Source organism: Triturus cristatus, chromosome 9 (assembly GCF_964204655.1).
Source record: "Triturus cristatus chromosome 9, aTriCri1.1, whole genome shotgun sequence".
Classification (NCBI taxonomy): domain Eukaryota; kingdom Metazoa; phylum Chordata; class Amphibia; order Caudata; family Salamandridae; genus Triturus; species Triturus cristatus.
The window spans coordinates 26,648,345-26,673,016 of NC_140592.1; the positions used below are offsets into that span (position 1 = coordinate 26,648,345).

Consider the following 24,672-nt stretch of genomic DNA (forward strand, 5'->3'; position numbering starts at 1 on the left):
GCATTTACACACATATTCGTCATTTACCACCAACTATTAGTTGGTGGTAAATAACGAATCCCCACACACACCACACAGTCCCCCTACATCTCATTTCTGTATTCGGAATTTACCGAATCGGTAATTTTACCGAATCGGTAATTTTACCGATTCGGTAAATTCCGAATACAGAAATTCTCCCCCTACATCTCAAAAGCCAAAATACCGGTCGGTAACGGTATAATTACCGAAAATCGGCCGTTACCGACCGGTATTTGGCTACCTACATGAGGCCCTACATCTCAAAAGCCAAAATACCGGTCGGTAACGGTATAATTACCGAAAATCGGCCGTTACCGACTGGTATTTGGCTACCTACATGAGGCCCCTAAGGAGGGGAGGGTAGGTCATTACACTTTGAAGCAAGAGGGGGTCCAAATATTTTTTCTGCAGGTGAAACTTTGTTTACTTTACCATATTTGTTGTTCTCAAAGTTTCCTGATTACCAGTGCATGCTTTCCCTCTACTCAATGTGAGATAAGTTTGTCTCTAATCGAATCCAGGTGAGCTAGAAAATGCCTCTAGTTTACCTTTGTTCCCCCTGTTGTGAGCACAAGGAAATTGTGGAAGACAAAAGCACCCATGCTCCTATGTCAAGTTCAGGGTTACATTTTAAATCCTTTGCAAACCTGTTATAAAATTACACGTTGTGAAATAGTTCTCACACCTTGGCCGTTTTCCCATGATGGATTTCAGTACACCAACCTGCCAAAATGTATTGGGGAAAGCAGCCTAGAAAAAAAGCCAAAATATGTGGAATTCAGTGTGTTAAAACAAAAAATGCATATTTTGCCTTAATTCCAAGTCGAAAACTCCGAAGAGTAGGCATTTACTACACCTAGTAAATACTTGTCCCTGGGGTAATGGCATTTACATTTGCGGTAAATAACCGACTCTATTCTGCCAAATTTGTAATGCAGATCGTAGCCTGTAATTGTGGAAATCCTGAATTATATTTAAAGGTCTGTTTCCGCATAATTGTGGAGTACATGTTTTGAGGTAAGTAGTGAACAGTCCACTTTTCAATGATACATTTCCCACCAGGCATGACCTGGTGAACTTAATCTAGTGAAAATGTCCGCAAAACAACATGATGCACTGATTCATATGTTATACCTAAATGTGAGGAACAAAATCTTGGAATTTACTAGGAATACAGCACCTGGTAATTACCGACCCACAGGTATTATTAATTAAGAGGTCAGATAAATATCACCCATTTCCACACTGCCCAGATGGAGCCCTGATTTCTGCAAAATATACCTTTCTCATAATCACTTTGTTAGCCGTCCTTCCCTCCTTGGATCAAAATCAAATCTTATGCACTTCAGCAACCACGTGACAATAGAACTATTTCTGCTTGCATTCCACTGGTTCTTATGGAAAATCTGGGGCCGGGATCACAGAATATCACTACGGCCACCTGCCCTCACATGAGTGAATATCCTTCGTCCCCTCAACCGGGAGCTCTGAAGTAACGGAAAGGATCAATTATTACCATCATAAGCCTCGTCATCATTAAGTGATAGGATGACAGCCAAGGATTGTATAAAAGACGATGCTTTAATATAATATTTAAGAAGCCTTTAGCATTGTCGGAGGACATCCAGTCCTTAATAAAACCAGATTGATCAGATTGATAATAGATGGAATAAAGGACTACAGACTGATCGGCAATATGTTTGCGTAAAACTTACAGCCACTATTTATCGAGGATACAGGCATAATGTTCCTACAGAACTGATGCTCTTTATCAACGATTGTGAATAAGCGTAGTTATTTTGGCTTCCAGTTCCAAAATGATCCTTTGGTACTCCCTTCAGAGATAAAAGAGGTAAAAAGATGAAGCAACTTTTGAGTTAATGCATCAGAAAATTGGGAGATGAACTCTATTGAAAGTCCATCCGGACCAGGAGCTTCAGCCTTCTTGAGGGTGGACTCCCTTGACTTCCTTTAAAGTAATATTGCCTTATAAGGATTTTTAGGAATGTTAAAGTAGTAATTTTCAAGTACACATTGGGAGGGATGAGTATCTTCTGTATAAAAAAAAATACAACATTGCTAAAATGCTTCAGAAATGTCCTTGTCAAAGACAGAAAGTGTATTATCAATGCCATTTAATATGCTTTCAATAAGTTCACATACTTTTAAAAAATGGTAAATAGTTTGCTCATATTTTGCCAGCTTTATTTTGCCCACCAACATATTTTTCTTTAGCCTTAAAAGAATATTTCTGGGCCCAGGGTTGCTATTTTGTTTAGTTCAAAGAGTGCAGCAACAAATGTGAGAGAGCACCTGGGTGGATTTCAGTATAAAATACAAATGTTCTAATGACCTGGTTTTATTTTGCAAGAATATCTAGGAAAATATGAAGAAGACTTTTTTGGCACATATGCAATACTATAAGCTTTTAATTTCAGCTTCACATGTATCTCAAATATTGAATACAGACGTATTGTCAAATTTATTAATATAAAAAAGTAATTCATGAACATTAAGAATTCATTGCAAAATAAATCATCAGCTAAAACAATGTTATTAAAGCACCATCTTCCATCAGATTTTGATATCCAAATATGATAAATGGGTGTTATTACAGGTGCATGGTCATGTATAAAGATAGATTCTATTTCTGATTTGATGAGATTTTGGAAATATATATTCTTGAAAATTCTCCATGAATCAGAAATGCCCCTAGAATTGATTTCAGTTTTAAATGCTTTATGTGATCTATCTGGGACACATTTATACTTATATTTCCTATCAAGAAATGAGTTAAAAACTTGATTACTTTCACCTGCCATGATAAATGTTTGTTGTCAACCAAGGCCATTTTTGATTTCATATTGTTCCAGAAAGTTGGATCATTGTGTGCTGATCCATATTGATTTAAGATAGTTAAAAAGAGCATCTAAGAGAAACCATCTACAGTCATCGCCATGTTCCTGTTAGTTTACTCCATCTTTTATATATCTGTGATATAAAATTACCACACATCCTTTGCGATTATAGCTAGTGAATAAAAAAAATACCTATGCATAGATTATTTAATTTAAGAGATTCCATGTCATTACAGTGAGACTCCTGCAGAAGTGCTATTGATACATTTAGTTTGGATAAATGTGGTAAAACCTTTCTAATTTTACGAGGTTACCTATATCCCCTACATTCCAAGACACTACATTAAACACAGTAGCAATGAAGGAACATATGTATATGCATTAAGACATCACTTAATAATGTACATAAGAAAGAAAAATAGCAAACATTTATACATTTTGAACAAGGTATTGAGAGTACAGATAAGTGCTCAAATAAGAATCAAAAAGACAGCTAAAAGTAATTATAATATATCCTGCAAAGCTGAGAAAAAAATAAAATGAAAATAGTAAGTAATCTTAATGAAAAAAAGCACAAAGGGAAAGATAATACAACAATAAAAAAGTTAGGAAAGAAATTCGAAGTTAAAGCCCCGGAAGTGAAAAAACACATAAAGAACAAATTAGCTCGGAGTGCTGATATCATGAAGAAAGCCACCCAACGGCATTAACTCCTACATTTAGACAACAAACTATACATACCTGAAGCTAATTGAGACCAGCCTGAACTATGTTAATTTTTTCCATCCTGTATACTCCAAAATAGCCTTTAAGTCAGTCTGGGTACTCAAAGGAATATGTTTCCCCATTGTGGGTGACCTGAAAGAATCATGGATCAACTAACCCATATCTTATGTTTTGTTATCGTAAAATTGGCCTCATGGATAAGAATTTGTTTTTTCAATATGCAGAGGTCCTTGCTAGATCTTGAGCTATGAGGAACTTATTATGAGACCAGGTCAGCTATCAGTTAACATTTTGAGCTTGGATAACTTGCATGACTCGTGTGTGTTAGAAGAATAATATAAAAATTCCTCTAGGTTTTCTCTGTTTTTCATTTAACAGTGGCTTCTCTCCAAATCAATAAGCTCTTTAGAGATTACCAGATGATAAAGCTTTGATGTTTAAATATAAGATAAAGGTTGGGTTTAAGATGTTTAGAATCTCATCCCTCCCGGCTGCCTCTGGGAGACCATAAAGTCTCAGATTATTGTGATGATTTCTATTCTCCATTTCTTCCGTCTGCTTCTACACTGTAGTAACCCCAGATTCTAGTGTAACGACTCTACTGCATACATCTTGCTCATTACTGACCTTTTGTTCACAGAATAAGTTTCTCATTAGCTACTCACATATCTCTATTCTGTTGCAAGTTTCATATTTGTGGCGTCTGTGAATAGTTGAAGACCAACACCTTTGCTGAGAATGTTATCCAGTACAGGGCTAGAAGACGAATCAATATTTTATAGAAGACCGTTCTTTGCAGTTTTTGGTTTTGCACTCGAGAGTCAGGATCGTACCTTGCGTTCAGATGAACTGAGAAGCATTGTTGTTGTTCATTTTCTGTTTTTGTTTAAAAATGATGCCCTCTGCTCTGTCCATAGAAGGTTAAAAGTTATCAAATATATTGTTTCAGATTATTTAATCTGATCACAAATATACTACAATGCATCCATTGGGCAATCAATATTAGTAACAGAATTATATCAGCAAGACAGCTGGGACTTAGCACCACAGGTGGCTCGATAGTACAAAAAGGTGCACTGGCACAAGATACAACCTTATAGATCTTCAGATATAACTTCACTTTTAAGGTGAGGGTACAGCTAAAGAAGAATAAAATATTATTATTTATGGCTTCAAAGTTTACCAAATATAAGAGTATCACCATAAGGATGTTGAGCTAAGAATGAGCACAAAGAAGCATATAAATTGAATTTGTTTTTATTAGATTTAAGGGAGACTTCAAAGGCTTTGCAGTATGTAGGATGAAATTTATTGTACACATAGATGAATGTCGAGGTTGTAGAGTACTACAAAGTATACAAAGACAGAATCCAGCAGGCATTCAGGGACAAAGGTTTAGGAAGGTGTCAGTGAGAAAGGACTTGCAAAAAATAAAATGATGCCCATTTACTTCAGAGATGGAGTACCAGATTATGACCTAAATAAACGACGTGCAAGGAAAGCAGTATCTGGCTAAAAGTAAAACTCCGAGTACATCAGTCGAGCTGTAAAAACTGTATAATGTGGCTAACTTGTAGTAGTCAAAACACATTCACATACACATGCAGAGAATGCAGGACTGAAATTCTGATACTGTAAAAATTGATTTTACATATCTCAGAAAAGTAAAAAGGCTTTCCAATAAGGGTGGGCGGACAATTCCGTTCCGCCCACGGAATGTGCGGAGATTTGCCCTTCCGCCTTCCGTGATAATAGGCGGAGAAACAGGGCAAATCTCCGCACACTCGGGGCATAACGGAAATTGTCCGCCAGCAGTATTAAATACATTAAAAAATCAATTTTTAAATGACCTTACCTTATCGGCGGCGTCCCCGGGCTTCCATCCCGTCTTCTTCTGGGAACTGCGATTATGCGGGAGCCCGCGCATGCGCCTTCCTCGGCAGGAATGCAGATGCACGGGCTCCAGCGCATGCACCGTTCTCAGAAGAAGACGCGCTGGAAGAGGATTGAAGCCCGGGGATGCCGCCAATAAGGTAAGGTTATTTAAAATTTGATGTTTTAATGTATTTAATACTGTGGGCAGGAGGCGGGCGGAAGGCGGGAGGCGGGATGTGCGTAACGGAACTATGCGGAGAGTGTGGCGATTGATTCCATCTCCATGCCTCTCCGCGTAGGTCCCTTACGCACATTACGCCCACCCTTACTTTCCAGGCCCTGTTTTAGTCCCCTTAGCATGCAGCTACCAAGAGTCACAGCAAACAGCAGCATGTCAGGGCTCATAATTAAAATGTCTTTATGCATCACAAGCTTCATCGCTTAAAAAAGAAAAGCCCAGATTGACCCCCGAAGCCTCAGTGGAGCACACCATGAGAACCAAAGCAGGCGAGCAGGCCATAAACAGCATTTAATTTAAGGAGAATTCATTTGACATGTTTAGAGAATATATGCTCATAAACTTTCTGTGAAAAAGGGCATAGGAGCAAGACTGGACAGAACAGTTCTCTGTTAGAGATCATGGCAGCATTTCAAGCTTAATTCCTCCTGTTTGTCTTCAGAAGAAATGCTTGGACCTGCAGCTCATGCTTTCCCCATGTAAATAAAGTTCCCTCAGAAGCCTGTGAAACATCTGAAGGAGGAAAAGACCTTGAAAGCCCTCATGGAGAGCAGTAAATATTATATGTTAAAGCAGCTGGCGGCATTCCACTGTGAATTACATCAGTTAGGGACTGACAAACCCGTAATGTCATTTCAGGGCTGTCGAGGGACGCGGTTCACGTCAGCAGCCATCTCTGTCAGTGCCAGACCACGCGTTATGTATTTTAATGTAAACACCAGAAAAACTTGTATATTAGTTCTTGAGATTTGTAGAAATGTTATGGATATAATGTACTGCGATGAGTGCTGTGATGTGTAAAATATAAGGCTACAGTGAAATGTATTTTCCGACCCCTCCTTTGATTGATATAGATTAAATATAACATTGAATAGAATTGATAGTAGTGCCACTTTTTGAGATATGACGTGCATTCTTAGATAGTTCCAATAAATAAACGTGGGCCCTCTTTTGAATAGAAAAACAATTTGTGCACCTTGCATTTGTTTCCACCGGATTCCAAGTTTTGTAGGTTAGAAAGGGGAATAATGTGTGTTTATGGTATTACCTCATGTAAAACCCGCACATTTTGCCCATTATGGACATGTTTTCTCTACGAAGTACCTGCAGGTTCTACCTCAGCGGTGCTTAATTTAAGCCAGTGGTTTTCGGTGCTTGGCACCAGCACTTAATTGTCAACACCAGCACTTATTACTGTGTGCAACATGGTGGCGCTGTTTGTCTAGATGAGAGATGAGCACAACACCAGTTGTTTATTAATTCCTGTCACATTACAAATGACTATTTCCTGCTTCCAAGCCATTCTTTAGCTTTGGGGGCCTGGAATAGTCTGAACTATCACACTTGTAGGAGTGTGACGGTTAGTGGTTGTGTTAGTATTGTCACAGGCTGTGCTGGCAGGGGCTATGAGTGATGCGGGCCGCAGTGGCCTCCTGACGGGAGCCCTGGCACTTATAGTTTTACAAATTAAGCACCGTCCGGGCGTTTGTGCTGGCCTGGGAGGGTGATTATCTGTCACAACTTGGAATTCGAAATTGGGCTCAAACATCATTCATGCCCAAAGTCCAATTCCTTGTGAACCTCAGACTCAGGGTTCAGATGGGTAGCTGGATGTCATTTAGGAGTCGCAGCTGCAACCCCTGGCTTGCCCCTTGTGATCCCTGACATTGCATTTGCGACCCCTGGCCTCAGAGGTAGCAAAATCAGTGCCAAGAACACAAGGGCATCTTCTCCATATGGATATCGGTTGGGGCACTCATCTCTTTGTTTTGTGTCATTTGTTTTATTCCACTAATAGTAAATTATAACATATTATTAAATATTTATGTAAAAAAAATGTAATATGACCCTCCATGGCAGCAGAGGTAAGTAAAAAATGTTTTTACAGGAATGCTGTATGCATGCGTGCAGGGGAGATTGTGTGTTTGTGTGATTCTGTGTTTATGTGTCAGCATGTGTGTGTGTGAGTGAATATAAAGGTCAAATGGCATGTGATGTCACTTCCGCCACCCCTGATCTTTTGGTGAATTGACGTTCATGGCGAGGTATGGCTTGTACGTCACTTCTCAGGTGTTACCAGGGGCCTTATTGCAGCTTTCGTTGTGATACTGACATCTACGTTTGAGACACTCAGCCCATACTCAGGACTCATCGACACTTGTTGACAACTGCTCTATCATGGCTTTTCTCACCTTCTAACTTTGGTGGTGTGCTGTGGCGGCTCTCACCCTCTGCAACCCATGGCTTCAATCATACGCTTGTCTATAAAACCTGTTGTGAATATCTTCGCAATGCTTGATTAAAGAGAATCTCGGGATATCTAAGTAATATCTTCTTTTGTTTGTGTTGCAGGATTACAAACTGAGTAAGTATCACCTTCATTCTTTTAAGACACCAGCGATGAAGTTGACTTTCCAAGGTGAGGCATTGCTGTTAGTTCCGGGACCACGGGGCTGCGTGTGAGTCGGATACGCTGTATGACGAAGCAAGTCTAGTAATGCGCCCTTCACTGACCTCCCTTACTAAGTTAAACATTAATCTAGTATGACTGATGCACACAGTCCATTCCCATTGCAACCTTCCGCAAGTCGTCACGTGTCCCTTTCACTCATGATTTGTGGATAACACGTGTGCGTGCTGCAGGGTGTTCACACCTCATTCAAGATGTGTGCTGCTCTCTCATGATTTGTGGGTGAGGCATGTGCATGCTACAGGGCGTTGACACCTCATTCAAGATGTGTGCTGCTCTCTCATGATTTGTGGGTGAGGCATGTGCATGCTACAGGGCGTTGACACCTCACTCGAGATGTGTGCCTCTCACTCATAATTTGTGGATGAGATGTGTTCACACTGCAAGGTGTTCACACTTCACTGGATGTTTGCCTCTCACTCATGATTTGTGGGTGATGCATCTTTATGATACCAAATCAGGGGTAACTGTTCCAAAGGTGGAGGTGCTGCAAGTCACCTACACACAGGGAGGAGCACAAAATAAACGGTAAGAGGAGAGTCCTAGGTCTAGAGCCCACTAGTAAGAGGCAAGCACATGTCCCTCATACACCCCGAAAGATGTCATGCTTCATCATCGGGCGTTTGCTCTTCGTCGGGCCGGCGCTGCAATGCCCTACGGGTCCCCCGAAGGGTCACTTTGGCGGAGATCTTTTGATTGAACAGCTGTCAGATGAGTGCGGGTGTGTGGGGGTGGAGTCCTATGTGGAAAGTGAGAGGGTGTGTGAAAAGTTAAAGCTGGCTTAGTAATACCAGAAGTAGATAAATATAATGTGAAGGTACCCTTGTCAGAATAAAAGACCCTGAAGGTTGTGAGTTACTCCAACAGACACAATGTGCCCAAGTAACTCAAAGGTCCACGTGATTCGCGCCTCACTGGTCAGAAAGATCCGTGGCGCTTCATCAGGACCATAAAACCGTGATGTGACAGTGAAAGTGAGTGTTGGGGTCGAGAAACCCTACTAACTCAGGGCGGGCCACGTCTGTGGATAGCTACAGATAGGCTAAAACTAAATAGTTTGTGCTGCTCCTGAGGAAACCTAAAGATATGAGGAGAGTTGCTCCATAGGCTAGCGTGTGAGGTAACCCGCACCTTGACGGGAGTTTCCATCGGTGTACTGGCTCTCAGCACCTACCCGCCATCCCGCCTGCCTGCAATTTAGTTTATTTCACACACCCTCTCACTTTCCACATAGGACTCCACCCGTACTCATCTGACAGCTGTTCAATCAAAAGATCTCTGCCAAAGTGACCCTTCGGGGGACCCGTAGGGCATTGCAGCGCTGGCCCGATGAGGAACAAACGCCTGATGATGAAGCATGACATCCTTCTGGGTGTGCGAGGACAACAAGAGACAAGGCATGCTTGCCTCTTACTAGTGGGCTTTAGACCTAGGACTATCCTCTTGGCGTTTCTTTTCTTCTCCTAACTGTGTGTAGGTGACTTGCAGCACCTCCACCGTTGGAACAGTTACCCCTGATTTGGTATTGTGATTAGCATTAGGTGCACGGGTACTGGACCATAATCTGCTCCTAGTATGATGTGTCTTTATGCCACAGGGTGTTGACACCTCACTCGAGATGTGTGCTGCTCACTCATGATTTGTGGGTGAGATGTGTGCGTGCTGCAGGATGTTGACACCTCGCTGGAGATGTGTGCTGCTCACTCTTGATTTGTGGAGGAGATGTGTGCGTGCTGCAGGATGTTGACACCTCACTCGAGATGTGTGCTGCTCACTCATGATTTGTGGGTGAGATATGTGCATGCTGCAGGGTGTTGACACCTCACTCGAGATGTGTGCTGCTCACTCATGATTTGTGGAGGAGATGTGTGCATGCTACAGGGTGTTCGCAACTCATTCGAGATGTGTGCTGCTCACTCATGATTTGTGGAGGAGATGTGTGCGTGCTGCAGTATGTTGACACCTCGCTGGAGATGTGTGCTGCTCACTCATGATTTGTGGAGGAGATGTGTGCATGTTGCAGGGTGTTGACACCTCACTCGAGTTGTGTGCTGCTCACTCATGATTTGTGGGTGAGATATGTGCATGTTGCAGGGTGTTGACACCTCACTCGAGATGTGTGCTGCTCACTCATGATTTGTGGAGGAGATGTGTGCGTGCTGCAGGGTGTTGACACCTCACTCGAGTTGTGTGCTGCTCACTCATGATTTGTGGGTGAGATATGTGCATGCTGCAGGGTGTTGACACCTCACTCGAGATGTGTGCTGCTCACTCATGATTTGTGGGTGAGATATGTGCATGCTACAGGGTGTTCGCAACTCACTCGAGATGTGTGCTGCTTACTCATGATTTGTGGAGGAGATGTGTGCGTGCTGCAGGATGTTGACACCTCACTCGAGATGTGTGCTGCTCACTCATGATTTGTGGGTGAGATATGTGCATGCTGCAGGGTGTTGACACCTCACTCGAGATGTGTGCTGCTCACTCATGATTTGTGGAGGAGATATGTGCATGTTGCAGGGTGTTGACACCTCACTCGAGATGTGTGCTGCTCACTCATGATTTGTGGGTGAGATATGTGCATGCTGCAGGGTGTTGACACCTCACTCGAGTTGTGTGCTGCTCACTCATGATTTGTGGGTGAGATATGTGCATGCTACAGGGTGTTCGCACCTCATTCGAGATGTGTGCTGCTCACTCATGATTTGTGGAGGAGATGTGTGCGTGCTGCAGGATGTTGACACCTCACTGGAGATGTGTGCTGCTCACTCATGATTTGTGGAGGAGATGTGTGCCCCTTGCAGGGCGCTCACACCTCACTCGAGATGTCTGCCTCTCATTCACGATTTGTGGGTGAGGCGTGTGTATGCTACAGGCCGTTGACACCTCACTCGAGATGTGTGGTACTCACTTGAAACAGCAACTGTGTGTCTGAACTCTGAGTGTGGTATCCAGGTAAGGATGGTACACTGTGACTATGTCCAGCACATTTATGTGTGGAACAACTGTGCAATTTTTCCGATTTTATCACACATCATATTCAAGTTTAGTTTATTTTTTCCTGGCGAATTCTAATCTTCAAAAAGTAAATTCAAGTCTGTGCACTTAAAAGAGGGGTTGAGGGTAGAATGTGTGTCCTTCTGCAAGCCTTGTTCCATATTTCCAAAAGTTTTTGAAGTTCACAAAATTTGCAAGGTTAAAAAAATAGAGTGATACCGATCTTGCTTAAGTAGATTTTGGACAAAAAATATGCGTCTTCCTTTCAAGATTATTTCTCTGGAAAGTTTACCCAAATGCTATTTTTTTATAAAGGTGAGAAACTTTGGAAGTGTAGATAATTGCTGAATTTCACCCCTTAGCAGATGATGCTTTCACACTTCGGTAGTAACCTCTCCCTTTAGATCCCCTGTGTGTTTTATCAGCTGTCCAGCGTGACTTTGAGTTCATTAAAATACATCAAGCAATGGGGAAGGCATACAAACACATTAGTTCGTTTCCGTATCTACCAGCTTGGCTTGCTCCTTTGTGGCAGCCATCTTGTGCCTGACTAACAGCTCCGAGGTCTGCACAGACTTTCTCACACTGGTTGTTGACTTTGTGTTTAGGGAACAGCTCTCCAAGGGTGAAGCTTCACAGGAACCTGTTTCCAGGACCCACCGTGTCTCCGCCTGAGCTCTCCCTGTCCACCGTCCCCCTGTGCCTGCCCAGGACGGTGTGCAGACCATGCATCCGGCTCGGCATCTCCATGAACACATCAGGTACCGGAAGGAAGAGATGGAAGTTTGTGTTTAGACTGTAAGGGCTTCCCTGCATGCCTGGAGAGGGGACGGAGGGATGATGTGGATAGTTTTCTGGAATACCCTGCATGGTACGCGATATCAGTTTGCAAGCACTGCCCATAGGAGAGATCTTAAGAAGTGCGCATGAGTTACAAAACAGGCTTGCAACAAAACTTTCTCTTCTGTATGCTTGAATTTCGCAACATTGAATGACAAATTATCTTTCTGCCAAGCTATCGAGTACCGGATATTGACTACCATTATATGGTGATGGTAAGCACTTATCAGTAGATCTAGATTTGCCATACTCAGCAGGAGATCTGTACTTACCTGCTTATACTTACCCTTACTATATGGGGCCCGTTTATGTGTCTGGCGGAGCGGGATCCTTGTGTGGGATGCTGCTCTACCCATCTCAAGAGGCCAGGCTTAACATCAAAAGCAACACTTCCTATTGCAGAACATTTTTCTATTCTACACAACCAATCCCTAAGCCCATAGCATGGGTGGGGCACAGGGGTGGTTGCCCCGGGCACAAAATTCTTAAGGGGGCATGGGGCATTCTAAGGGGTGCAACATTTTTAAAGAAAAATTAAAGGATATTTTACCTTGCCCCGGGCACTGGCAACCCACGCTTCGCTGCTGCCCAAGCCCACAGTTATAGTAAGCCAGATCGTGGCGTGCACGCTTTCTGCAGTTTTATGTAGAACAATGTTATCAACTCTATACTATACGGGATTCTGTAATCCCTGTACTAATGCACGCTCTAATCGGCGACTAGTGACACACTCAGTCACCGAATATACAGAAAAGATGTTGGAACTCGACTATTATAAGTTATTACAGTAGACGCCACAGCCCTGTTGCCAGAGGCAGTAGATGGGGTGAAAGGCAGGTAAGATCACAGAGCATAAGTGAAGCAGCTGTTTAAAGCAACAAAAAGAAACATTGCTTTTCTTTATTTTGCTCTATTTTAATAGCTTACAATGAAAAGCAAAGACAATATGTTTAGTTTTGCACTCCTCAGATAGAGAAAAGCTGGAATCCTTCTGCATGTTTTTACACGTTCCAAGCTACTGCAGTTTTTTTTTTTAAATAAACAGACTTGCATTGAACTGTTTCTATTATCTTTTTGCAGCAAATACCTAACACATGTTGAATGTGTTAATTTTGCACTAGAGGTTTTATTTGTATTCTTCATGTTTGCACACATGCTCGCTTTTCCATATGAAAGAACTACACATTAAGGTTTAAAGTGGCTTGTGGGAAAGGTGATGGTGTGACCATGTATTATATGGGATAAAGTACATCCTTGCATACGTGGTGAGGATATTGCAAGTCACCTCAGAGTTCCATAACCTTATATAAGAATTCAGTCTTAGGCCTCTTTCCTCTATATGGTTATGGAACGCCTCGGTGACTTGCAATATCCTTATAATGTATGACAGGGGTTACTTTATCCTTTATATGTTTGTATTTGTTGTAACCAATCTGGAGGTTCAATGGTGAGTCTGTACCGTTACCGCAGAACTTCAGGTTGCGTTTTTTTATTCATATTTGTATTACCTGTCCGGTTGCTTGAGCGTTTACTTTTCAAATCCAAATAGGACTGACACTGACATTAAATAAATATGTACAGTAGTAGCTGTTGCCCCAGAGTACATTTTCATGTTACAGACAAAAACTAGACGTCATATTGTGAAGTGTGTAAGGTAAAGTTGTGGACATTGTTGCTCTTGAACAACCAGGTACAGACTATAACTAAGCGAGAGCTCATTCCTAAGTTGTTTGAGTGCAAACAAGTCCCACAGGCTCTCTTGACACAGGGACAAACGCAGAGTTTGCAGCGCAGATCAGTTCTTTGAATTGGCCAACACAAATAAAGCTAGATTTAATATCCCTTTGTATGAGTTTTTGTAACCTCGAATGACCTTTCCTAATATGACCCTTTGAAGAAGGGTCATGTGAGATCACGTAACCCTTTGCATATATTTGTACGTCTAAGGTATTGCTTGAGTGTATGCAGTAACAAGGCTCGCCGTCACGGAGTGTTTGCTTGCGTCACTTCCAAACGAGGATGGTCAGCTCGGACCTACAGTTCGAACAGTTGTTTGTTTGAATATCAACTTTTATAAATCAAGGCACAAAAATATTGTAGCCAGAGTAGACTACCAAAATATTGTGGTAGTTAATAGTCCACGTGATGGAATGAACCTTGGGCCAATGGGTGACCTTCATGGTTGCCGACTAGCTCAACATTTCAGCCAAAAGACCACTATAGTCTGATTCAAAGTGCAGAGAAGGGCTCTTTTTTAATCTTGGAAGGGTGTATAGCAAATACCTTTCTGTTTCATACTATATGTTTCTTTCCATGTCTTATTTGGCGTTTCATATCGTTGAGGCTGTTTGTTATTAGGCACCCTTCCATTTCTGTACCTTTGACAATCTTTGCAAGGTGCTGCGTTGCGTGCGACAGCAGTACAGCGCCACATCTGCTAAGATATGGCGCTGCTGCTCTCTCCCCAAGCTCTGACACACAATTAGAATTCTTAGAGCCACGCATGCGACTTTGCTCCATAGAGCTTGGGGAAGTGTGATGTTCACCTTCAGCATCAGTTCTGTACTGGAAGAATGACCTTCCGGTACAAAATACCACGCACTGACATACTTTAAAGTGCAGCACACGTAAAGTTTGAAGGAAGAACACTTTTCTCTACTTTGCGCCTGCCTCAAAGGCATATTTTTTGTCGCAAAGCCCTGCCTAAAAATGTCGGTAGAAGGGACTTTGTGTCAAGAACCACAGGTGGTTGTGTAGGAGTGCCCTTGTCCCGCCTATGAGAAGTCCACTCGACACAACATATTTTAGGCAACTTTACAGTGCAAATAAAGTTTTGTGCTGGAAAGTAAATAATAAATCAGCACCTTGTGCTGGTTCACGTCACAGTTGTTGACATTGCAGCAGCACAAACTGTTGATAAATGTTGCCTGTTCTGTTTAAAGGAAAGTGTGTCGGTATGACGCAGTGGATCCAACACCGGGAACTTTGTGATGCCAGATTCGGTGATCACCACAGTGTCCGCCAGGTCTCTCCCGACACTTCCTGTTTCATGTTTAAAATAAAAATGGGTTCTCCTGTGAAAGAGTTCCTGGCTTATATATTAACCCCTTGCATGCTTCTGACGGAACCACTCCATCATGAGCCACGGGCGCCGTGTGCTCATGACGGAGTGGTTCCGTCATGCTGCGGCCGTTGGCGGCCGCTCCGGCCACGCGGCGCTGATTCCCCACCTGTGCGGGCGATTAGCGCAAGTGGGTGGAGTCATGACGGAACCACGCCGTCATGAGCACAGCTCGCCCGTGACTCATGACGGCGTGGTTCCGTCATGAGCATGGCGGCGCCGCAAACCCCCCAAACCCCCCCAGCGCTGCGGCAGAATTCGCGCCGCAGAGAAGGGGTTAATGATATAAATTACAAAACGTTCCCTGCGGGCACGGCCCGTGCAGGTAAGAGCGGTGGGCGGGTGTGGGGAAGTCGACAGACAAAGACGAGGTAAACTTAAATTTAAAAAAAGAAAAACGCTTACCTTGTGCTCGCAGATGCGGCGAGCACAAGGGAAGTGTTTTTGTTTTTTTTCAATTTAAGTTTACCTTGTTGTTGTCTGTTGACTCCCAACCATCCCGCCCCGCTCTTACCTGCACCAGCCGTGCCTGTTTCCCTGTTAGTATTTCCTACTTTCTCCCTGCCACATGTGTCCACTTTGCTTGTCCGTGTCCCATGTCCGTTGCCTCTACACCTCCCCAAGGCTTAATTTGTGCTGATGGTTCCTAAGTGCTCAGGAAAGGCACTTAATTGTCAACACCAAAGCTTACGACTCTCTGCTACACGGTGGCACAGTCTGTCTAATTTAGAGATGAGCACAAAAACAGCTGTTTATGAATTCAGTGTACATTCACAATGACAGATACCCGCCACCGAAACCATTCTTATAGCTTTAGGGGCGTGGAATAGTCTCCTTGTCACCTTGTAGGAGTGGATGTTAGTAGCTGTGTTGGTGTCGTCATTGGCAGCTCTGGCAGGGGACATGGGTGGAGCAAGGTGCAGTGGCCTCCTGATGGGGCCCCTGGCACTGATATTGTTACAAATTAAGCAGTACTCCTCTCCTTTGTGTCCGTCAAGGTAGTGGCTCGATGTCCGCCACGCAATTGCTCAGCACCTGGTGCTCATTCTGTTTTAAGTGCAAACTCCCAATTTAATGGTATTTATGGTGCTAAGAGAATATTAAGTTATTTTTTAACAAGATTCCAGCCTGTTTTTTCCTGCGGTTAGCTTATGGGCAAATAGTAGAGGGTAGGAGCCAATGTGCTAACTAGCATAGAGCACCCCTGTGCTTAGGGCATGGGCAGGTATTGCATGGCTTAAAACAGAATTAGCACCAAGGTTGTGATCAGGGCCTCTGTCCTCCGTCAACCGTCTCCCATTGTAGGTGGCCTTTTTAACTGCCTGACTACCCCCCCCCCCACCCTGCACCCCAAAAGGTTGCGCTTCTGTACCCATCCAGACCTCACTTCCAGTCCTGCTGTCCACACGCCAGTGTCGCATGATGCTGAAGTCGCGTCAGTCTTAGCGTGAGATAGATCACTGAGTGAGATCATCAAAGCACTGAGTACAGTAAGGAGTGAGTAAAGAACAGTGTTCCAATCTGAGCTGTGAGTAGAATCGCTGAAGGCGAACACTGGGGGTCTTTTGAAAAGCTGCGCGCCCACACATTCTGTTTCTGGATATATTCTAGGAAAAAATCCTTTCCTTTGTAATATTTTCGTCCTCAATATTTTGACTATGATATGAAGGTAACCACAATGTTCCCTTCTCGATATTTCAGGTCCACACCATACATTTGCATATTTTGGGGTGCCTGAACTTTGCTAACTTATGTTCTGGGTCCTGGGTTAGACAGATTAGACCTGCTTGAGGGGAACACAGCCTGCCCTCCTGCTGCAGTTGTATTTTAGTCGTTTCACAGTTTCACCTACTTTGCAGGTGCACATCTGTCCGTGTAAGAGTGTGCTTCCCTCTCACTGAGCCCCACTCTGTTTTTATTCTGTGTCCTCTGCAGGGGTTCCCAGACTGCAGGGGTTTCAGGTGCAGTTCCTGGACACGAGCTCCAATCACTCCAGGGAGTTTCTCATTGTGAACAAGAACAGGACCTCTGTGCCAGAGATGGTAAGTGCCAGTGAGTGCTAGTGAGTGCCAGTGAGTGCTAGTGAGTGCCAGTGAGTGCTAGTCAAGTTGTCCTTGATGACTTGGTATTTTATTGGACCGTGGGAGTAAGAAAACACGCACCCCAACATTCAGAATACCTAGAGGAGCAGTCTAGGCACTGGTGGCCTAAAGTGTTTGCAGCCATGCAGCTGGGACAGAGACTTCCTGAGAAGCAACTCATGATGGGAGTTGAGGTCTAGAAGGCTACAAAGGAGAGGCCACGTCCAGAGTTACCCGAGGACTTCCTCTTCCTGGAGGGTATTCGGGATTTGCTTCACAAAGCACTAGAATCTGGTCCAATCGGTTCACTTGCTGTGAGTTAAGCAAATAACTCCCATAATGCACCAGGCGGTTAAATGGATGCCCAGAACTGGAAATGTATTGTATGACCTCAAGGGGGCTAGACAATACAGCTGTGGAGAGATCAAACGAGAGAGAGCGAGAGATCAAGAGAGAGAGAGAGAGGGAGAGAGAGAGAGAGAGAGAGAGAGAGAGTGAGAGAGAGACCTAGAGAGAGAGGGAGATCAAGAGAGAGAGAGAGGGAGAGAGAGAGAGACCGAGAGAGAGAGAGAGAGAGAGAGAGACCGAGTGAGAGAGACAGAGAGAGAGAGACCAAGAGAGAGAGAGAGAGAGAGAGAGAGAGAGAGAGAGAGAGAGTGAGAGAGAGACCGAGAGAGAGAGAGAGAGAGGGAGATCAAGAGAGAGAGAGAGAGACAGAGAGTGAGAGAGAGACCGAGAGAGAGAGAGAGAGAGGGAGAGAGAGGGAGATCAAGAGAGAGAGAGAGGGAGAGAGAGATCAAGAGAGAGAGAGAGTGAGAGTAAGAGAGGGAGATCGAGAGAGAGAGAGGGAGAGAGAGAGAGAGAGAGAGAGAGAGAGTTTGAGAGAGAGACCGAGAGAGAGAGGGAGATCAAGAGAGAGAGAGAGGGAGAGAGAGAGAGACTGAGAGAGAGAGAGAGAGAGAGAGAGACCGAGTGAGAGAGACAGAGAGAGACCAAGAGAGAGAGAGAGAGAGGGAGAGAGAGAGACCAAGAGAGAGAGATCAAGAGAGAGAGAGAGATCAAGAGAGAGAGAGAGGGAGAGAGAGAGAGAGAGAGAGAGACCGAGAGACCGAGAGAGAGAGGGAGATCAAGAGAGAGAGAGAGAGAGAGACTGAGAGAGAGAGAGACCGAGTGAGAGAGACAGAGAGAGAGAGAGACCAAGAGAGAGAGAGAGAGAGACCAAGAGAGAGAGATCAAGAGCGAGAGAGAGATCAAGAGAGAGAGAGAGTGAGAGAGGGAGATCGAGAGAGAGAGAGTGAGAGCGAGAGAGAGAGTGAGAGAGAGACCGAGAGAGAGCGAGAGAGAGAGAGAGAGAGGGAGATCAAGAGAGAGACTAAGAGAGAGGTCAAGAGAGATAGAATGAGAGCGAGACAGAGTGAGAGAGAGACCGAGAGAGAGAGAGGGAGATCAAGAGAGAGACCAAGAGAGAGAGAGATCAAGAGAGAGAGAGAGAGAGAGAGTGAGAGCAAGAGAGAGTGAGAGAGAGACCGAAAGAGAGAGACAGAGAGGGAGATCAAGAGAGAGAGAGAGAGAGACCAAGAGAGAGAGATCAAGAGAGAGAGAACAAGAGAGAGAGAGAGTGAGAGCGAGAGAGTGAGAGACCAAGAGAGAGAGGGAGATCAAGAGAGAGAGAGAAAGAGACCAAGAGAGAGAGAGATTAAGAGAGAGAGAGAGTGAGAGCGAGAGAGAGTGAGAGAGAGACAGAGAGAGGGAGAGAGAGAGAGAGAGAGAGAGAGGGAGATCAAGAGAGAGAGAGAGGGAGAGCGAGAGAGGGAGAGACCAAGAGAGAGCGAGAGAGAGAGATCAAGAGAGAGACAGAGAGAGAGAGAGATCAAGAGAGAGAGAGGGAGAGCGAGAGAGGGAGATCAAGAGAGAGAGAGAGAGAGAGAGAGAACGAGAGAGAGAGAGAGACCAAGAGAGAGCGAGAGAGAGAGATAGAGACAGAGAGAGAGAGAGAGAGAGATCAAGAGAGAGAGAGAGGGAGAGCGAGAGAGGGAGATCAAGAGAGAGAGAGAGAGAGAGACCGAGGGAGAGAGAGAGAGAGACCAAGAGAGAGCGAGAGAGAGAGATCAAGAGAGAGAGAGAGGGAGAGCGAGAGAGGGAGATCAAGAGAGAGAGAGAGAGAACGAGAGAGAGAGACCAAGAGCGAGAGAGAGAGAGAGAGAGAGAGAGAGAGAGAGAGATGTAAACACAAGTAAAGAGGGGCTGCCTTCACTGCCGTGTGCACAAAGGCCTTGGCTTCACCTGGAGGTTTGTGTCCAGTTATGGAGGACACATCTCCAGATTGATGGGGATACATGAAGAGAGCCTGCAGGTGGGTACCAAAGGGATGTGTACCTTAAGAAACGTCCTTGCAGCTAGTGCCCACATACACTTTATGGATGAGGAATCAAGCACTTTCATGTCTGAAAACTTAGAAATCTCTCCATGTTTTGAAAGTCAAAGTATTTCTTTGCTTAAAAGTTTGGGTTCTATGACTTCCCTGACAATTCTAATTCGAAGCTGGTGTTTAGAAGAGCTGTAAGGCAGAATTCATTGATTTTACATATATTTAAATGAATACTCGGCCTTTGTCAAATTGTTGTTATGCAAGCATCGTGTTACGTAATCCCCCATTTATTGCCTTACTCATATGTCACCCAATGTTTTGACCCGCTTACCTCAACTACCTAACTCTCTCTTATGTGGGACATGACTCCATGAGAACATGTCTTATTATCTTACTGTTGCTGCATTTAAATATCTCCAAAGGACCCACTGTAGCTTGGAAAGGAGAGTTTTAGAAGTATACACTAAAGGAGATTGAGACATTTGACTAACCTCTGGGTAGTTTCCTGTCTAATTTCATCCTAAACAACGGTCGCCCTTTCTGTAACAGCTTCTGCTCACAGGAAGTGAAAGCAGCAACTGGGGGACATGTGAAAACTATTATTTAAATTCAGGCTTCTCATGAGCCTGAGTCATATGAAACATGCCCTTGCAAGATGTGGTGATCAAAGCGGTGACAGTCTTAAAGCTCCATAAATGGATCTAGGACATGTTAATACTGGACGTTCCCCATCGCGGTCGTGGTGATGACTGCTCGTTAGTGACATCGCAGTTAAACAGGCTCTCCCTCCCCCAATTCTCTTTTTACAAGTTTTATTCTGTCTTCCAGATCACCAGACACCACACTTTGGGCTCCTTGCCACTGTCCCTCGTTGGGTTTTGTGAGTTGAAAGAGCGGTATCCAGGCTAAGTTAGGAGGGGCGGCCCATGATCTGGGTGTCAAACTAGTTTCCGTGTCCCACCTCTGCCCATGATGTGTTTTTTTGTCTTTTCTTGTTTGCCCCTGTTTTTCTTTGCTGTACCCTCACTTCTCTTCTTTTCCTGCCAGCTCCCTTGTGAGTGTTTGTTCTGCACTGCGGTGCAGGCTGTGTAAAGTCCGCCTGCGCGACGATAATGATAGTTACACTGCTTACCCTCAGAAATATTGTTCAAGCGTTGCATGCTGTTTACAGGTAGTTCAGGTAAATGGTCACGGATCACAAAGACAAGCGTCAGATGAAGCGCTGGAAGAGTTTGGGGCAGCTGGACTCCTGGTGGCTCCATCAAGCATCTCACACACTCCCTCTGCATCTTAGCTGTGGGAAGCCTAGAAGTAAAGGAGTAAACACAAAAAAGTTGAGCTCGTGCAGCGAGTGCTGAGCAACAGAGAAAAACCCACCAAAGACATACTGAAATTTAGCAAAATAGTCCCAGTGGTTCAATGGTGGGAGTAGAAAGTTAAATAGGGTAATAGAGAGGCAGAGAGGAAATGACATAAAAGAATGAGGCGAATCCTTGACAAGTTCAAACCAATGAAGGACGCTTAGCTAGTGGGTACGGTCGGTCTCATGTCAGGCTTTAGCCAACATCGGTGAACCTCCTCCACCCTATCTGTATGTCTGTTGACAAATGTACCCATTTCCATAGCAGCCGACCCATGAAACCAGTGGTGGGTACACACAATGGTACGTCTACCATGAAAGTTTAGTGGTACGTGGGCTTCACGTAGGATGGAGGAGCAGATACCACCCGAGGCTGGTGGGGGACCACGATGTATTTAAAATAGGTCAACGACGTAACATTACACAGCGAGGAGCTGTCAGAGAAATCACCTGTGTACTACCTGTCTCTATCATTTCCTGATTCATGCACTTGTCTCCCTACACAGTGGAAGGTGCGGTATGACTGCTTTGATGCAGACGTGGGAAAGAAAGTGTCGGTCTTCGTCTCTACCGTTCCAGATTACAACGTTGGAGTATTGAGGCATCACGTCATTCTCAAGGAGGATTCTGGTGAGAAAACAAGAAGGAATGCACTATGAATATTAACAGTAGCATCGCTTGACAGAGGTTGCACATCTATTGTTTACATTCCTTTCCTAAAACATACATTTAAATATATATTATCTGATGTATTTTGGAAGAAAAGCAAGTTTATATCTTAATTTATCAAACTCTTCGTAAGCCTTTATCCTTCCTTTCTCAGGGAACAATAAAGGCATTTATTGCAGTTTCTTTGTTATAACACAGTGGGGTCATAAATGTGATGTAGGACTTAGGCACCTACAATTTTGTATACTGTGAGGTATGCTACTTAGTGGGTGCACATGTATTGCACTATTCCAAGTTTTGCACCTTGGAATGGGGGATTACAGGCGAGTTGGGTTCAGACAGTACTGCCCGTGTACACCTCAGGAAGGAGTACGCTAACTCCATGCAAGGGCTGTGCAGTTTATGGTGTACACGTCATTATTTTCTAGCAACTATATTTAATTATTTAAATGCGATTACAATTCCCCTATCAAAGCCTCTCAGAACATTTGCTGAAATATTCTAATACGAATGATCAACACTCACGCGTGACGGGGGGACTACAAATAACCTAAGCCTTGAGCCTTTAGCCACAGCCCTTCAGTACCTTACAATGTGGAAATCAATTTTTCATATACTTTTTTTCTAAAACAGCAATCTAACACAAATTGAAAATGAAACTCACCACACTGCAGAACATGTTCTTAGGAGCTCTTGCGTAAAGACCAGTTAAGATCTAAGGGCCAGATACATCAAAGGGGTTTGCCCATTCTGTGTCTATCGGAAAATGTGTTCATGCAGATAGCCCTAAGACTCTTTGAATATGTGCGAGACCACCAGCGCTATTTGCATGATGCTACGTCTCGGGTGCTGCTCCCTTCGTAGCACAATGATGTTACACACTCGTGCCTCCACACTTCGTTCTTGCTGCTGATGTTCCATGATGACTTTGGAAGGTTGGCCAAACCTTCTACCAGTGAGGGCATGTTTTCTGATCAATATATTAACACCCAGCCAGAAATTCACACTCAGAAAACAGCCTTCAAGGTCCAGGCGCTTTCAATCAAAAAGTATGTTTTGGTGTTCACGCAATCTCAGAGCTGGCTGCCATATTGTAGAATGATCTCTGTGGCTAACTGACACCACCAATTCAGGCCCTTCATGTCAACCATCAAAGGAAACAAACAAGATCTGGAGTCACCTTTCAGTCACAGTTCAAGAGGCCCCCCCTTGCTAACGTGGGCACTCCAGAAATGACTAGTAACATAGCACACCAGCATACAACACATGCACATGGATGCATACATATGCAAGCGCATGTTTATGGGTGGTTGCATACCAACAGGTAAATAAAAGAGCTAGAGCTCGCCAGACAGCATACGACGGACACCATTGCATTCATACTGTGCACATCACACATTTATTGGATGAGTAAATGTCTTGGGTCAGCTTGAGGCGCACCAGTGTACAGTAAGTTATGACAGAGCTGCAGACCATGGGTGTTCAGCATATGGTAGTAGAGAGCGGGATGGGATGAGCGGATAAACATGCTGCTTGTAGTCTACCACCAACTGCTGTGTGCGTATGTGCCCTTCCCTGACAATAGTAATAATCACTTCCTCTGAAAAGGCTTTAAATGCCGTAGTCCCTAATGAGCAGAAATCCCCAGTCTTCTAGTACTTGTAAGTTTTATGAAGCAGAGACACACCTTCTCTTTCCTCTTATCTGTGTTTCCCTCTTTGGCAGTTCCTCCCTTCTCCTATGTGTTGGATGAAACACGACAACAGATTACTGTTTCAGTTCCAGTGGGACCCCGTCTTAAAGCAAGACTTTGTCACCAGGAGCTTGTTGTGTGCGAAGACCTTCGAAACAAAAGTCTCCAAGAGGTAAGGAAGAGATGGCTTCCAAACAGTCAAGTTTACACTTTTTAGCTCTGTTCTGAAGCTCCCATTTGGTGATGCGTTATCTATTTCAATATTCGCTGTAACCAAGGGGTGAATGGCATTATGTCAGGTGGCCAGTTCTCCAGTCAACTGGTTCCACTGACCGGCTGTTGGGACTGGCATGTGCCTTACTCTGGTATATTGGCTCTGTGGTTCGTAAGGTACCAGCCTCCCACAAATCTCTATCATGCGTGTCCCCCTCATCCCCGTTGTAATCATAGTGGTGCTGCTGAGCACGTTACTACTGGTCCAAGCACCAACGACAAGTCATCAGAGAACCTTTCACTCATGCTGACTGTGAAACATTTCTCGTCTGAAAATCCACCAGAAATCTTTACAACGGTTCATAAGGCAAAGCGGCATCTCGTTTACATTGATATGAAAGATGTCAGCTCAATAACTCTCTGGTACATAGGTTGACTTTCACACTACATGCATTATCCAAAGACTATTTTCTTATTCTAAATTTATGAACAAAAAAACGTAATAAGAGTGTGTGTACCGCATCACGGATTAGCACATTTTGGGGTCAATTTCATTGCCAAGCCCTTCATCAGGACCGCTTTTGATTATGGATTTATAAAATATTCAAATCGAGTTGGTGGGTAACATGTCCATGGTCATCCTAGTTGGAATACGTTCATGTGCCATCTATTAAACCCTCTAATGTCATTTATGAAAAGTACTGCAGTATAATTCAATTTGAGATGGCAGGAGCAGACCTGTGGTTGAAAATGTAAGAACATGCATGTAATAGGTATATAAAAATAACAGAGTGACCTTATAAATGAGTTAAACTAGTCAATAAACTATTGATTTTCCTACAGCGACCAGACCCCCATTAAAGGCATACATTTGCTTTTCATAAATCAAAACATGAAAGTCATTGATTCCCACTTTGGATGACATGATTTTGCTTTCTTTTTTAGTTTTATGTGAGCACTTTGAAACTTTGTTTCACATTGAGAACCTGATGAATGTCTTTAAAACAAAACCCACCGGCTGAAACATGTTAAACATGCTGATCTTCACTCTATAAATTGGGTGTTCAGTTGAGGCATCTTGCATCAATGCTTATCTGGCTGTGCATTGAAAGACGTCCAACTATCAATACCTGGAGGCTAGC

The 24,672-nt window shown here is 43.9% G+C and overlaps 1 protein-coding gene across 3 annotated transcripts in view; it reads left to right on the forward strand.

Moving 5' to 3' along the window:
• IL17RE (interleukin 17 receptor E) overlaps window positions 1-24,672 on the forward strand; it is a 147,987-nt gene that overhangs the window by 82,024 nt on the left and 41,291 nt on the right. For 2 of the 3 annotated variants that reach the window (XM_085624286.1, XM_085624287.1), the window contains 4 exons: window positions 11,794-11,946; window positions 17,082-17,188; window positions 21,462-21,585; window positions 23,350-23,489. In XM_085624286.1, coding sequence (XP_085480412.1) covers window positions 11,794-11,946; window positions 17,082-17,188; window positions 21,462-21,585; window positions 23,350-23,489 — 524 coding nt within the window. Of the gene's footprint in view, window positions 1-8,070; window positions 8,138-11,793; window positions 11,947-17,081; window positions 17,189-21,461; window positions 21,586-23,349; window positions 23,490-24,672 lie in introns of all 3 variants that reach the window. The other variant, XM_085624285.1, reaches the window with a different exon arrangement.